Here is a 17,362-nt window from a genome sequence, read left to right as displayed (position 1 = left end):
GAGAGAACCGCGTAGAAGTGTATTTTGTTTCTTTAAAAAATGTACGAAAAGGCAATGAGTATTAAGATGCTATCTCAGATTAGAATGCACCCAATTGGCATTATGTTTCTACATTTTCAAAAGCAATGTGCTTAAACAGGGAATAAATGTGTTCCTTGTGAATAGAAGCCCCTATATTTGAGAATAAGTACCTATTTTAGTTTATACAGTATTATGTCCCTATTATATGCCAGCATTGTTTTATATATGATATTTTTAGTAGTATTTATAAAATATATAAGAACAGTACATGTGAACCCTCTTTACCATGTCAAGGTGTATCTAAATATAAAAATACCCCAATTTATATGAAAATTGGAATACTATGTCAAACACCAAAATGGTATTTGACATGAAGTTTATTTCACAATTTAGATCAAGGTATTTTTGAATAAACTGAAAGCTGATGCTTGATAAATTTGATTTTTTGAAACTAACTTTTGAGCCCTTCTTGTTTCAGAGTTTTGTTTCTGTTTTGTGCTATTATATAGTTGGTTATAGCTTATAAGATCAAAGCAATCCTCACTAGAAATAAATCTTAGATATGGATATGTTATGTGTATTACATATCCAATAGTTGCGTTTATTATGTTTATTGTCTTCTATATTTGATGAGGAAACATGAATTTTTTAAATTGCATTTACTGTCTCATTAGAAAAGAGTGATTGAAGTTTACTTATATCCCAATATTTTCCTATTTCATCAAATAATTCAGCAATTCCCATAAAGCCTTGTTGTTGTTCCTCCTCTCACCAACATTGCAGACGGCTATTGATGAATACGATTGTAGTTATCCCCTGAAGTTGAGGGAATAACAAAAATTATGATTTTCAATGGGTGGAATGACAACCATGATAGGTTTTTGCTGATTCTTCACCGCCAAAACTATGGATTTGACACAAAGCCCATAGCAATTTCTATGCATAACAATTGCGACTATAAAGGACAAACATTTCATATAGTGAAATAAGGTATGTAGTTGCACAAAATTTAAATAAAAAAAATTGTTATATCACTTTTCATTTGTCACTAATAATAGATTTAATTTCAGTGCAGGTGCAAGTCAATAGGAACAGTATGCATCGCAAAGTTATTGCATGGTAAAGAAATGAGAAACAAACAATTGAAAGCAAGGCCGGCCCTAGACATTTTGGGGCCTAAGGCGAGAACTAAAAATTGGGTCTTTTTTATACTTATATATTAATTAGTCAATTTGCATCTCAAAAGGCAAAAAAAATACATTTTAAATGTAATATATTATAATATAAAAATATTAAATAAACATTAATTTAATTAATATATAAGTATAAAAAATGTCTCATTTTTAGTTTTTGCCTTAGGCCCCAAAATGTCTAGAGCCTGCCTGCTTTCAGTTGTTTGTTTCTCATTTCTTTACCATGCAATAACTTTGCGATGCGTACTGTTCCTATTGGCTTGCACCTGCACTGAAATTAAATCTAGTATTAGTGACAAATGAAAAGTGATATAACAATTTTTTTTTTTTTTTAATTTTATGCAACTACATACCTTATTTCACTATATGAAATGTTTGTCCATTATAGTTGCAACTTTTATGCATAGAAATTATTATGGGCTTTGTGTCAAATCCACAGTTTTGGCAGTGAAGAATCAGCAAAAACCTATCATGGTTGTCATTCCACCCATTGGAAATCATAATTTTTGTTATTCCCTCAACTTCAGGGGATAACTACAAATCATATTCAACAATAGCCGTCTGCAATGTTGGTGAGAGGAGGAACAACAACAAGGCTTTATGAGAGTTGCTGAATTATTTGATGAAACAGGAAAATATTGGGATATAAGTAAACTTCAATCACTCTTTTCTGATGAGACAGTAACTGCAATTTAAAAAATTCATGTTCCCTCATCAAATATAGAAGACAATGGACATAATAAAAGCAACTACTGGATATGTAATACACATAACATATCCATATCTAAGATTTATTTCCAGTGAGGATTGCTTTGATCTTATAAGCTATAACCAATTATATAATAGCACAAAACATAAACAAAACTTTGAAACAAGAAGGGGTCAAAATTAAAGTTAGTTTCAAAAAATCAAACTTTATCAAGCATCAGCTTTTAGTTTATTCAAGAATACCTTGATCTAAATTGTGAAATAAACTTCATGTCAAATACCATTTTGGTGTTTGACATAGTATTCCAATTTTCATATAAATTGGGACATTTTTCTATTTAGATACATCTTGACATGGTAAAGAGGGTTCACAGGTAGTGTTCCTATATATTTTATAAATACTACTAAAAATATCATATATAAAACAATGTTGGCATATAATAGGGACATAATACTATATAAACTAAAATAGGTACTTTTTCTCAAATATAGGGGTTTCTATTCACAAATAACACATTTATTCCCTGTTTAAGCACATTGCTTTTGAAAATGTAGAAACATAATGCCAATTGGGTGCATTCTAATCTAAGATAGCATCTTAATACTCATTGCCCTTTCATACATTTTTTAAAGAAATAAAATACACTTCTACATGGTTCTCTCATAAAGGTAATATCCAATCTTCCACTTACAGAGGTTTGTTATATCAACTTGAACAGAAAACCACATTTGCAAATGCCAAGTGAGAATTAGGCCAATGAAAAGCACTCCAAGAAATGTATCCATCTCATTCTAAATTGACAAGACAAGCATGCATATCTTTAGGACCAAAGTAACACAGATTTTAAGCCAAGCCCTCATTATGTAATCAGGTGCATTAAACCTGATTCAATTAGATTACAACCATTATGTTCAAAACATACAGATAAGTCTTCCTCTATATGAACAAATTGTTACGAAGCCAATAATGAAAAAAAAAAAAAAAAAACTAGAAAATAATATCAAATTTAGTGTTTCTCTAGTACCAAGAAACTGCTTATGGAAAGTTTAATGAAAAAAGAAAAGAAAAGAAAATAATATCAAATTCATCGATTCTAGGGTAACAAGAAAACTGATTATGGGTTTTGAACAGATAGAGAAGAAAAATTAACTAGCCAAACAATACTTTCAATAAAAAGAGTTGTAAGGATTCAACTATAAAGTCTATAAAATATGTAATACAACAAGAATTGTGAATTAAGTTAACAAAAATGATTCAACAAAAAAAAAAAATGAGGCAGAAAAATAGAGAAAAGAGAGGAAATGAGGCAGAAAAAGAGAGAGAATGTAAGAATTACAATATTATGAAAGGCAAACAAAAAATACCTGAGAGAGAGTCACAGAGAGAATTAGCGGAGAGAATGTGAAAAGGAAAGAAGGGCAAAGTGAATGGTAAAAAGGAAAACATTCTAGAAAATTATATATGGCGGGAAAGCCATTACTTTCTCCATTGCAACACTAATGCCCATGTGGTACTTTAAAAATTCATTTTTTTAATTAAATCTTAACTAACTTTTTAATGATTCATTAAGAAAATATAGTGGATGTAACGATTTCTCATTAATTGAACAACAAATTCACAATTATTAAGATGGCAGTTTGTTTGTGATTGGTGTGCAATAAAAATGATATCATTAATGGTCCAGTTAGCTCAATTGATAAAGAGCAATCGTCAAGTGAACCTCATTAAGTTGAAATTTTATATATTAATAATCTTTAAAAAAAAAAAAACAAAATTAAGATTTTTAAAAACAAATGTATTTTTTAACTTATATCTTATTAGGTAAAATAAACCAATAAAAATAAAGTACTCTAGATTACAATGGGAAATTGAAAAAAGGTGATAAAGTAAGAAATTGAAAAATAGGCGATATTCTTCTCCAAAAAACCTAAAAAAAATTAGGTGATAAAGTAAAATATGTCTGGGATTTGGCAAACATCAATTTGTGGGGAAAGGATAAATAAATAATTGAGTAATATTTAATTTCTAGTTGATACATACTTTTTTTTTTACTTCAATGCAACTTAGTTGATGCAGACAACTGGTTCTTTATGTTGGGAAGCATCACACTATCAGGAGCAATCACATTACAAAAGTGAGAGGGATTAAAAATTTTCAAGACTGGTATGGATAGAAATAGGCCAACAACCAAAAATAAATGGGACTAGCTAGAACTGGAATAAATGTAAAGAGAAGCCAGGTTTTCCAGAAACATGTAAAGGGTGAATTTGGAAAAAAAGAAAAAGTCATGTTAGTCAAACTTGGCACATTTATCATGTCTAAGTTCTGTTTGGACAACTCACTTGTTATGAAAATATTGTGAGATTTTATTGTGACCACTAAATCTTTTTTTTTTTTCTTTTTTTCGGGATAGCATGTCCAAAATCCAAATGGTCTTTGTCTCATTTATTTGCTTTTTGTCTCTCTCTCTCTCTCTCTCTCTGCCACACGCACACAACCTCTAGCTTCTTGGTTCCTATTCCACTGTCAAGTTAGACAATTACCAAATAATTTTGACAAATCTATAAAATATTTACCGTTAAAAAAATTCCAAAAAAATAATCAAAATCATTTAGGCTTCTAGTAGAGTTCATGGGGCTCAACACTCTTTCTCAAACACAGATTATGTCTACCAAGCATTAAAAGAGCTCTCATGATGGATTTTAAAGAAACATGTTATTCTTAAATTTAAATGATTAGAATTTTAAAAACAATCGTAACAAAAAAAAGGAGAGCAGACTTGAGTTAGGCGGCTAAAAGTTTTTTTTATTTTTTTTATTACTTTTTTTTTCTCAATTTTTTTTTTGGATAAATAATCTAATTTTTAGTTTTTTTTTTATTCAACTATAAGTTTTAGCATTTTGTCACATATTTAAAATAAAATTATTAAAAATCTATATTTTTTAATAAACAATATAAAAATAAACTACCGAAAATAAGCAATTTTTAAATGGATTTTAATGGACGTAACAAATGGTTTAATAAGTAAAAAAAATAAAACATGTATTTGTCACTTAGTAAATTATGCAACAAATTATTTAATCTCAAATGCATTAATTTGATTCACAGAAATAATACATCCATAAAATTTTTACAATAATTTTACAACAAAGTCATTGTATGTTTTTGTAAAATGTTTTACCAAATTTTTTAAAAGGTGAAACTTTTTATAAAAAAATTTACGGTTAATAGAAAATATTTTACTAATTTTACTACATTTTTGCAAACATTTATTTGAAAATGAGAAAAGCTTTTTCTGAAAAATATTTTAATTTAAAACAAACAGAGCATTAGTGTCAACTGTCAAATGCATGAATTTGGATTCAATCTTGAAGCAACGCTTCTTCACCTTGTTGTCTGAGTATTGTGTCACCACTCGAGCCGCCAACCACCAGCATCAATCTTAAAGCAACGCTACTCTACCTTTATAAACTAATGTGACAACAAATGTTATTGATGGATTTCAACCACATCATGAATGAATATTTGAATTGTTTCTTTATAATTGATAACACATGTTGTAAGCTCAATTTAATAAAACTTGTACTACTCAGCACTACTTTTTTTAAAAACTTAGTGTGATCTCTTATAATCTTACATTGTAGATGTGTCATTTTTGCCATGTCACCTAAAGGAACTAAAATCATTCATGGGCTAAACTTTAAAGACCACAATGTATTTAAGTCAATCACTACCGTACTAACTGAATTCCCACTAAAACCATCGAATAAAGTGGAAGTCCAATTCTTATTTACAACTTTTCATTGTGCATTTAAGTTTCTCTGCTACCCAAGAGTTCAGTGTATACTTCTGAGCACTCTTGCATTATAGAATTGATTGTCCCCTTCATCTGAAGGTGTTGTTAGGTTCCTAGGAATACCACGTGTATTGCTAGGCTTGTGGGTTTTTCTTCAGGGGTTTGGGAAACAGAATTCAAGGTAGTGTTTTGGACTCTCGGACAATCTCAATGGAGGACCTTACACAATCTTGGACACGTCTTTCCCTATCTGAAAGAGAAGGGCCAGGTTGCTGCCTCATGACAAAAGAAAGCGTTAAATCTTTCTCCATTGCAGCAAACTTCCTTACTAAAAGAGCTCTCAACGTTGAAGCAATTGCTAGAACTTTTACACCACTGTGGCGGGCAAGGACAGGTTTCAAAATTCAAAATATTGGAGATCATAAGATTCTTTTTTCTTTTGATGACAAGGAGGACGTAGACAGAATCCTAGGCAGCAAACAGTGGAGTTTTGACAAGCATTTGGTTGTTATGCAGCGCTATGATAATGACAAACCTCTCCAAGATATCAAGTATGATAGGACTACCTTTTGGCTACAAGTCCACGGCCTCCCAATAAGGTATATGACCATCGAAGCAGCGGAAAAGATTTGTGACGTTGTGGGCAAAGTTATCAAACAATCTGATTCACAAGTTTATGATGGGGGGTAACTTTATTCGTGTGAAGGTCTCAGTTGACATTACATTACCCTTATGTCTAGGTCACCTTATCTCCCTCAACAATGATAAGCAGGTGTGGGTCTTGTTCAAATATGAAATACTGCCAAACATTTGCTATTGGTGTGGCCGTCTTACTCATGATGATCGGGACTGCAACATTTAGATTGAAAGTGAAGGAACTCTAAGGCATGATCAGAAGGAATTTGGATCCAGCCTACATGCACCTCCATTTGTGGTTTCGAAGAAGAAAACAATTACGGTGTCGGGATACTTTTCTACAAGGAAGATGAACAACAAGGTCGGACATGCTTCTCAGCCAATGGAAGAGGAGCCACTGACTCAGCAGAACCAAACTGAGAAGTTTTCTGAGCCGGTGCATGAACCAATCGGTGAGCCAACTGGAGTTGAACGTTACAGGCAAGGAGAGAAGACGCAGTTATTGAGCAACGGTCAGAATGAAATGAATCCCATTAATCATGTAGGTCTGGAAATTTCGTTCCCATTAACTCCCACAATTAATGAGATATTAAGCTGTCCTAAGGACATTGATACGGTATTAAATGTGGGGAATGATGAGCCACAAAAGTCAAAAGATTCAGAAAAGGGTTTGGATACATCAAGGGTCTCAAAGCCACGTGACAATCCTAGTGTTTCAAGTCCAGGTTAGCAAAATGACTTAACATCTCACGTGATGAATAGGGTTGCACAAAAAATCGGGCAAGGGCATGTTCTCCCCTCTTGGACTTGTAGAAACAAACCAACCACACTTACACTTAGTGAAATCCCACCCACTCAATTCATCATAGGAAGAAAAATACAACCTTTGGCTTTAGATGATTTTTTAGAATTGCCTTCCAAGGGGGTTCAGGCTTCTCAGAAAGTTAATGAAGTTTCTTTTATATTGGCGAAGGCTGATCATCATCCCTGCCAGAAGCAATGAGTTGCCTAGCATGGAACTATCGTGGGCTTAGGAATTTGCATACAAGTAGAGAGCTTGTGGAAATTACACGGGCAAAAGATCCCTCTATGGTGTTTTTGGCCGAAACACTTGCAAATGATGCGAGGCTGGAAATTGTACAAAAAAGTATTGAGCATGATCATCGATGGGTGGTCCCAAGGGAAGGTCAAGGTGGTGGATTGGCTTTATTTTGGAAGTCTTCAATAAATTTGACAGTAATAGGGTCTTCGAAGTATTACATTGATGCAATCATTGATAAGAATTCAGAAGATGAATGGCAATTTACGGGTTTTTATGGTGAACCAGAGACAGCAAGAAGAGGTGAAGCATGGGAACAACTCAAGTACCTCAACTCTCAAACTAATATTCCATGGTCTTGCATTGGGGACTTTAATGAGATCACTAGACAAGATGAAAAGTTGGGTGGTGGAAAGAGGCCTCACAATCAAATGTAGCTTTTTAGGGAAGTATTAGATGAATGTGGATTTATGGATTTGGGGTATGTAGGTCCTAAATTCACTTGGGCTAGGCATTTCGAAAACAACAACTCAATTTGAGAGAGGTTAGATAGAGGCCTAGCCATAAATAGTTGGTTTTTAAAATTTCCTGGCACAAGGGTGTACCATTTACAGTGTGACTCTTCTAATCACATCCCTCTCCACATTATTTTTTTGGGTTTGGATCCTCCCAAAAGAAAGAAGTTGTTTCGATTTGAGAAAATGTGGTTGTCCAATCCTGGTTGTAGTGAGATTGTTGAAGCCGTGTGGCATAGCAGTGGTGTTACTGATTTTGATGAAGGAATTTTACAAAGAATTGAGAAGTGTGGTAGGGATTTGAGTTGGTGGAATATCTTTGGGAATGTAAGAAGGGAGCTGGAAAAATTGAGGAATTTACTCCTTAAGGCTGAGAATGAAGCTGTCCTAAGTGGTGATAATACTTGAGTTAGACAACTAAAGAAGGATATTGAAGTATTGAGGGATAGGGAGGCGACTATGTGGGCACAAAGGTCCAGATTATTATGGGCAAGGCAAGGGGACAGAAATACAAAATATTTCCATAGTTATGCCATAAAGAGGTATAGGAAAAATCTGATTGGGGGAGTTAGAGATGATGAGGGGATATGCAAAGTCCACCTGGAGGAGATAGCACCAGTTTTTGTAGATTACTACAAAACACTCTTTTCTTCATCGGGACATATTGAGGTTTCAAGGGTATTGGAGTGTGTGCCAACGATGATTATGGATGAGATGAATTCCTTGTTATGCCGTGCCTTTGAAGCTAGTGAAGTGAATGTGACTTTGCAACAAATGACTCCTCTAAAAGCTCCTAGGCCGGATGTACTGCCTCCCCTTTTTTACCAACATTTTTAGGGCACTGTGAACCAATATGTCACTTCTTCCATCTTGGAGTGGCTAAACTCAGGTACTCTACCTACTTCCCTTAACCATACTTTTATCACACTTATCCCAAAGATTAATTCCCCGAGTATGTTCACCAATACCGTCCTATAAGCCTATTCAATGTGTTATATAAAATATTTTCCAAGGTTTTAGCCAACCATTTGAAGAAAATATTACCCTCCATCATTACAGAACACCAATCCGCATTTACAAAAGATAGGCTAATTTCTGATAACATTATGGTAGCATTTGAAACTTTACATTGCTTGCAAAGATATAGGTCTAGTACCCATGGCTATATGGCCATAAAACTTTATATGAGTAAGGCCTATGACTGGGTGGAATGGCATTTTCTTGAAAGGATTATGAAGAAGATGGGTTTAAATGAAGAGTGGATTAAGCTTGTTATGGTGTGTGTTAAAACAATTACATATTCAGTTTTGGTGAATGATGAGGCCAGTGGTTTAATCCACCCAACAAAGGGCATAAGGCAAGGAGACCCATTATCTCTATTCCTATTTTTACTATGTACGGAGAGGCTGAATGGGATGATAAAAAAGGCTGAAATTGATGGGAATATCCAAGGGTTTTCCTTTTGTAGGAGAGGCCCAAAAATAACACATTTGCTCTCTGTAGATGATTGTCTTCTTTTTTGCAAGGTAGCTATGGATGAGTGTGGGAAGGTGTTAGATATCTTGAATGACTATAAGGAGGCCTTAGGACACAAAATAAATATAAAGAAAACTGCACTTTTCTTCAGCAAAACCACTAATGCCGAAATAAAGAACAATATCAAAGAAGCTTGGGGAGTTTCGGAAATTATGCAATATGAGAAATATTTGGGTCTACCTTCCTTTGTTGGGAAAGGAAAAAAAGCAAGCTTCAATTACATTAAGGAAAAGGTGTGGTGAAAATTACAAGGATGGGAAGGGAAGTTATTCTCACAAGTAGGTAGGGAAGTGTTGATTAAATTAGTCATCCAAGTCATTCCAACATACACAATGGGATGTTTCAAAATTCCCTTGGGTCTATGCAATGAGATTGAAGCCATGATAAGGAAGTTTTGGTTGGGACAAAGAGATGATAGAAGAAAAATCCATTTGATAAAGTGGAAAGATTTGACGAAATCAAAAGTAGTTGGTGGTATAGGTTTTAGAGATCTTGCCATGTTCAATGTCTCATTACTAGCAAAGCAAGCTTGGTGCCTTTTGCACAACCACAATACTCTCTTCTACAAGGTTTTCAAAGCATGGTTTTTCCCAAACACAACGATCATGGAGGCTAAGGATTCAGGATGGGGCTCTTATGCATGGAGGAGTATACTTGTAGGAAGGGATGTTATCCAAAGGGGTGCTAGATGAAGGGTTGGCAATGGGGAAAAAAAAAATCAGAATTTGGCAAGATCACTGGCTGCCTAGAAAGCACCCTCCCCTTCTATCCGAATGCCCAATAGTAGATTATGAAAACTCTATAATGGATAGTCTAATAGATCCAGATAGTAGACAGTGGAACAAAGAGCTAGTGGAAGAGCTATTTAATGAGGAAGAAGCAGAGTTGATAAAGAAAATCCCATTAAGCCAAAATGCACCTGATGACATCTTGTATTGGCCATACTCAAGCAATGGACTTTACATCTGCAAGTCGGGTTACAAGTTTTTAAAGATGGAGGAAGAATGGTGTGAAACTACACAGGTAACCACGAACAAAGACACACAGGTTTGGAAGCAAATTTGGGCTATGCGAGTACCACAAAAGGTGAAGACAATGTTGTGGAGGGCTTGTCGTGAAGCCATGCCAACAAAATAGTCAATGTATCGTCACAAAATTGTGGAGGACGCATTATGTGTGAGATGCCGAGCTGCTTCAAAAAACTCCCTCCATGCATTGTGGACATGCCCTAAGCTTGACGTGGTGTAGGCAGAATCGGAGCTGTGGAGCTTCTGAAGCTATGTCCAGTTCTTCAACTTCAAAGAACTCCTATCATGGCTAATCACGAACAACCAACAGTTGGAGTTATTTGCAGTAACGGCTTGGTCTATATGGAATCAATGAAACCAAGTCTGTCTCAACCAACAAGCAGATGCCATCCATCAGATCACCCATATATCCAGAACTTGGTTAGTTGATTTCCACGCAAAACAAGTCAGTCACGGGCGCATGTAAACCATACTCAGCCTACTAGTTGTCGATGGAAGCCTCCACCATCAAGTCTCTTTAAAATTAACTTTGATGGTGTGGTTTGCTAGAGGAACAAAAAGTCAAGTATTGGGGTGGTCATCAGAGACAACAGGGGTCTCGTAATTGCATCGTGTTCAAAGGCGGTGCATCAGGTGCTAGGCAGTGCTGACATCGAAGTCATGGCTACGACGTGGGCTTTATCATTCGCATTAGATGTGGGGGTAAAACGTGCTATGCTAGAGGGCGATTCCTTGGCAGTGATAAAAGGCTTAAGGGAGGATGAAAGTCTTTTGGTTCCATGCGGACTACTGTTGGAGGATGCAAAGATTTTGTCTTGACAATTTGATGAGTTGCGTTACTCTCATACAAAGAGAGAAGGCAACGGTTTAGCACATAGTCTTGCTAGATATGCAATTAGCATACTAGATTTCTTAGTTTGGATGGAGGATGTTTCATCACAATTTCTTCCTGTATTACAAACCGATTTATTGGGTTTATTTTAATAAAAGTTGGATGTGCTGTCCCTAAAAAAAAAAAAAAAAAAAACTGAATTCCCACTAATTCCTTTCTCAAAAAAAAAATAATTAAATAAATAAATAATTCCTACTAATTCAAATATGATGTTAGATTATGATCCGTCAAATCTCATCTTATTGAACATTGTCAAATTTTCCACCTGGAAAAGCTTGAATTGTAATTTGCCTAGATGTCCGTTTCTTTAAAAAAAAAAAAAAAAGCGAAAGCACATTTTGGTCCCTACATTTTCGCACAATTCCTACTTTGGTCCCTAAATTTTATTTTTACCGCTTTTAGTCCCTATTTAGAAAAACGCCTTCTGTTTTAGTCCTTTCCGTCAGTGCCGTTAGGGCACTGACCTACATGGCAAACGGAATTATTAAAATAATAATAAAAAATTTTATTTTGTCATTAAAAAATGCCAAGTTAGCATTTAAATTTTTAAAAAAAAATTATTAAATTTAACTAAATAAAAAAATAAAAAACAGAAATAATAATAAAAAATCACATTAATTAAGATTGAAGTGTGTCTTGAGTAAGAACAACAAGAACACACACACAAACCCAGAAATTAAAATTCAAAAATTAAAATTTTCAAAATCATCACATACACATGAAAGTTTGGAAATGTTCCAATCGGGGCCACGTGAAAGACAAAATAAACTACAAAAACAACCCAAACACACACTGTACATGACAACAACATAAAAGAAAAAAAACCCAGTAATGCTTTAAACTTTAAAAAGCAAACCCAGATATAGATTCAAAAAAAAAAAAAATTAAGTACCCAAAGCTTCCAATTGGTGCTTCTTGCTACTAGAACCAGGCGGTCTGCCCCTAGCTTTCTTGAACGAAGTGGGTGGCGCTAATCCTCCAGAAGGAAGCGATGTTGGAGCCGAGGGAGGAGGAGTTGGAGCTGGATGAGGAGATGAAAACCCACCTCCACCACTTGACTGAGTCTGAGCTACAGGTATGAGCTGAGCCGTAGGAGTGAGACCCAAAGCCATAGAGCCATCTGGGCCATACTTTCTGGGTCTCCCTCTTTTCCTCTTAGCTTGCTCGCCGCCAGTCATACTCCCCATATTCACATTCACATTCACAGCCCCACCACCACCACTTCCACCATCAAGCTGGTAAGTCGGTGATGTTGCTGCTGCTGCTGTTGTTGTCGTCGTAGCAGCTGTGGCGTTTGTTGCGGCGGAGATGGGCTTGTAAACAGCGTTGCCGTCGGAACTAAAACCCAAGCGCATGTTCTGAACCAATGGCTGTGCTAGCGGCGGCGACGACAAATGTTGCTGTTGTTGATGTTGTTGTTGTTGTTGAAGTGCACCAACGGCGGCGAAAATTTTAATTTTTGAATTTTAATTTATGGGTTTGTGTATGTGTTCTTGTTTTTCTTGCTCAAGACACACTTCAATCTTAATTAATGTAATTTTTTATTTTTATTTCTGTTTTTTATTTTTTTATTTAGTTAAATTTAATAAATTATTTTTTAAAATTTAAATGCTGACTTGGCATTTTTTAATGACAAAATAAAAATTTTTATTATTATTTTAATAATTCCGTTTGTCACGTAGGTCAGTGCCCTAACAGCACTGACGGAAAGGACTAAAACAGAAGGCGTTTTTCTAAACAGGAACTAAAAGCGGTAAAAATAAAATTTAGGGACCAAAGTAGGAATCGTGCAAAAATATAGGAACCAAAATGTACTTTTCGCCAAAAAAAAATTGCTACCTTCATTAGTGGGTTCTATTTGACCAACTTGCAGTTAACTTATAAGTATGATACAGCTATATACCTCCTTCAATTCTTCTCCTTCTTCTTCTTCTTCTTCTTCTTCTCAATTATTTAGAATAAAATATTTGAGAACAAAAAATAGAGGCCTAATTGATTTTATTATGGATATGAACCGCAAAAGAGCAAAGAATTAAAGATCATATAATTTGTACTAGATTTTTATGTGATTTTGTGCTGCCAGGTAGGGAGCGTTGGATGAGAAGGACCAACGCCAACTCAGAATAGAAAATGAACGAGCAAAAAGGCCCATAGTCTAGGTACCCTTTATAATGGGCCTAAAAGGCTAATCATAAAGTTTGGTGGGAGTACCGTAGCATTACCTTAAAGAAAAATTGCTAGGAAAAAAAAAAAATACTTATGACGTTATAATCCAACTATTGTGTTCAAAAGTTTCTAATAATGCTCTGATGAAAGCGTTTTAATATAACAAATACTATAACTAGCTTAGGATTATTCATTTCCTGACAATGATTTTATCCAGTTCAGTGCAGTAGTGAGCCCATACGATATTATCTAGAGGTGGCAATTTGTATTTGTGTGTTGAATTTGTGTTGTGTCAACTTATGATAGGAATGGATTCACAGCCCCTTGGCCCAAAAAAAAAAAGGAAAAAAAATTGGGCCCCCTCAGCCCAAAGAAAAAAAAAAATTTAATGATAATTTTTTTTTCTAAAGTTGTGCATCACTCTTCCAAAAACTTGGATTCCCTCTAGCTTAGCCCAACTAGCAACTACTCAACTAAAAAATTTAACAAAAACAAAATTTTAAAATAAAAAATCTCAATCAGCCCAGTATTTGAGTACTAGCATTAGGTGTTATAAATGGTAAATATTTAATATTTAGAACACCAAATACCAAAAATGCTACTGTACAAGACATTTCAAATACTATATTAATGTAGCAAAAGTACGTTTTGGTTTGTGAAAATAATTTTTTTTTTGCAACAGTTGATGCTTTTAAGAAATAATATTATTATTATTATTATTTTTGGTAAATGATTGCATCTTAATGTATTAAGAAACAATGATTTTGTGTATTGATCTTGATTGATAGTTTGTTAGTACTATATGGATACCTATTTGGATTTTTTTTCTTCTTATACTTCGGCCCCCCTAACTTGAAATCCTAGGTCCGCCCCTGACTCATGAGTATTAGACTATATGGTTTGTGAAAATAAATTTTATTTTGCAACAATTGATGCTTTTAAGAAACAATATTATTTTGTATTTTTTTTTTTTTTGTCTTTGTTAGTAAATGATTGCATCTTAATGTATTAAAAAACAATGATTTTGTGTATTGATCTTGGTTGATAGTTTGTTAGTACTATATGGATACTTATTTGAATTTTTTTTCTTTTTATACTTCGCCCCCCCTAATTTGAAATCCTAGGTCCGCCCCTGACTCATGAGTATTGGACTATATGGGTCAATACTAACTTGACATGTTTATTAAATGGATCAAGATTTATCAACCCTAATACGGCCCATTTATTAAACGGGTCAGTTATGTCGACCTATTTATCAGATTTTATCAAAAAAAAATGTTAGTATTAACCAAATTATATGAATTATGAAAAACTAAACAAATAAATATTTTTAGTATAAAATTCAAAACTAACAAGTAATTGCATCACAAATAATCATTCAAAACTAAAGAATATCTCAATATCACAAATAATGTATCACAATATGTCAAAGAAAATAAACCACAACAACTAATAAGTTTATATACCTAGGGTTTGAATAGTATATTGGTAAAATATCATTTAATTAAATGGGTCAAATGGGTCAAACAAGTTCCATGAGTTGGATACTAACTTAATCCGTTTATTAAACGGTCATTCCTGCCGACCCAAATATGACAACGAACTTATTAAGTCTCAATCCATAACTTGCTAATTTTGTGTCGTATCATGTCAAATTCGTGAGTCGTGTCCAATTTTACCCCCCTAATACCACCTACTCGCCATCATGCTAATGACACTACGGTTTCTTCACATTTGAGATGCACTAAAAGTTTTGTGGTGTCTCTATCCAAAAATAAATAACAGTTTTGTGGTGACCACTGTCCACTATGCTAGAGTTTAATCATTCTCAAATAAATGAATTAACAGGACTGAAAATAATGGTAAAAAATCTGCATAACATAAGAAGCATCCAAAGAGGAATAGGTTGATGCAGTAGTAATATTTTTTTATTTGGTGTTTTGTACTAAAGAGGAGGATGGAAAGAAGGATGCAAATAATAAAAATATACCTAACATAACAAACATTCTAAGGGTAAGGGAGTTAGGTTGGTTTCACTAAAAAATAAATGAGGTAGGTTGGTGCAATGGTTCTTCTCAAAACAAAAAGTTGGTGCAATGGTAATCCACAACCACAAGAGTATCTATTTATAGCATTATTATTGTATACAAAACAGGAAAAAGAAGAAAGGAAGAAGGATGCAACTTTATCTCTAATGTATTTATAGCATTCTTTTGTACAAAAAAGGAAAAAGATAGAAGCTATGAAGCACGGGTGCGTTTCTCGATTCAGGTGCAAGTGTGAGACTTGGCAATTTTTCAAAAGGTAGGGTGCAGGTGCGAGTGCAGGGGGTGCGGCGATTAAAAAATTATTAAAAATATTTTTATATAATGAATTTTAATATTTTTTTATATAAAAAAATTCAAATAAAGAGGTAGAGTTTATTATTAAAAAAAACAATTATTTATGATTTGTTTTTGACAAAATCAATATTTTTGGTAATTACAAACAAAAAACCACCTTTCAGTTAGGTTCCTTTACTCCTTTTCCAATTCCCAAACCTACCCACTTGAAATAATGACTTTCTCACCTACTTAATTTATATTATTTTATTATATATTTTTATTCTTCTTCCTCACCACTTTAAGTTCTAACCCTTTCTTTGTGTCTTCTCATCTTCTTCTTCCTTCTCTTTTTTTTTTTTTTTTTCCTTTTTTTTTTTTCGTCTCTCACATGACCACATAAAGCAGAAGAATGGCGACCAGCGGCCATTTCGACCTATTTCGACAATCGAATCGGCCGGAACTGGGCCGTATCGGTCGAAATCGAGCCATATTGGCCTGTTTTGTTGGCCGGAATCGGACCGTTTTGGCCCTTTCGGTGGGAATCGGGCCTAATCGAAGCAAATTGGCCGATTTCGGCGTGAATCAAATTATAAAAAAAAAAAAATAAAAAAAAAAAAAGAGGAGAATTGACGCAGCAGATGCCAGATGACGCATCAGAACGAGTCCGGTGCAAGTGCGACAACTCTGGAGCCGCACCTGTGCTTTCTTGGATAGAAGGAGGAAGGATGCAAATGCTAATAAATGGTGGAGAAGTCAATGGTAGGAGCTCTAAAAAAATTTTCAAGTGTGATCATTAAGAAACTTAAATTATACAAAATATAATATAAAAAAAACTTTATTTTTTTTTTTTTAATTACAAATATATGAAGTTTTACAATTTCTTTTTAAAAGTTTTCATGTTTGAAATCTTTGTATAATTGCCTAATTATTAGTGTTGCAAATGCAAATTACGTATTCTTCAAATTTTAGTTCAATAAAATTTTCTTGGGCTTTTTTCTTTTTATTTGAAATGGTCTAATATATTATTAAAGAAAACAAAGTTTAATTTTGTTAAAATTAAAAAATTTAGAATTGTTAAAAAAATTTTAAGGCAAAAAAAATAATATTTTATATTTTATCTATAAAAAGAAAATATTTCTAGTTCTAGGTCAGGGTGGTACTGTGACCACCCTACCTTTTAACATAGAGCCGCCCCTTGGAAAAAGTACGTTCTGACATGCTTATGTGAATTTATTAATGATGTTAGGTGCTTTATGTGTATGCATGTACAATGTATTTGTCTATGAATTCCGAGAACTCATGTTTTGTGTTGTAAGATAATATTTACTAGTTTACCAAAAAAAGATAATATTTACTGGATTTGATTTATTACATTCTACAATCAATTTTTATATCATTTCAGTTGGAAGAGAGAGAAAGCAGATGCTTTTGAAGTACAGTTCACATGTAACCCCAAATCATTAAAGTATATTATTTAATACAAAAATATGAAACAAAGTTTAAAAAT

The 17,362-nt window shown here is 33.8% G+C and overlaps 2 protein-coding genes across 2 annotated transcripts; one reads left to right on the top strand and one right to left on the bottom strand.

The window, feature by feature from the left end:
- The first annotated feature begins 9,777 nt into the window (after positions 1-9,777).
- LOC115990069 (uncharacterized mitochondrial protein AtMg00310-like) lies at positions 9,778-10,137 on the top strand. Its single transcript, XM_031113932.1, has one exon. It carries the CDS (start codon positions 9,778-9,780, stop codon positions 10,135-10,137), a length of 360 nt encoding a protein of 119 aa, XP_030969792.1.
- Positions 10,138-12,249: 2,112 nt separating this feature from the next.
- On the bottom strand, positions 12,250-16,282 carry LOC115990068 (AT-hook motif nuclear-localized protein 10-like). Its single transcript, XM_031113931.1, has 2 exons — positions 16,244-16,282; positions 12,250-12,765 (listed from the first exon to the last, which is right to left on the bottom strand). The coding sequence occupies exons 1-2, from the start codon at positions 16,280-16,282 to the stop codon at positions 12,250-12,252; spliced, it is 555 nt and encodes a 184-aa protein (XP_030969791.1).
- Positions 16,283-17,362: the final 1,080 nt, after the last annotated feature.

Source organism: Quercus lobata, chromosome 5, assembly GCF_001633185.2.
Source record: "Quercus lobata isolate SW786 chromosome 5, ValleyOak3.0 Primary Assembly, whole genome shotgun sequence".
In the NCBI taxonomy this organism is placed as follows: Eukaryota; Viridiplantae; Streptophyta; class Magnoliopsida; order Fagales; family Fagaceae; genus Quercus; species Quercus lobata.
Note: the sequence above shows the minus strand (reverse complement) of the source record. Positions and strands in the feature narration are given on the sequence as shown.

Coding starts and splice junctions, on each gene's coding strand:
- LOC115990068 (XM_031113931.1), bottom strand. CDS start 16,282: ATGGCCGCTGGTCGCCATTCTTCTGCTTTATGTGGTCAT. Junction 12,766..16,243: donor CTTCTGCTTTATGTGGTCAT/GTGAGAGACGAA, acceptor CATCAACAACAG/CAACATTTGTCGTCGCCGCC.
- LOC115990069 (XM_031113932.1), top strand. CDS start 9,778: ATGGGATGTTTCAAAATTCCCTTGGGTCTATGCAATGAGATTGAAGCC.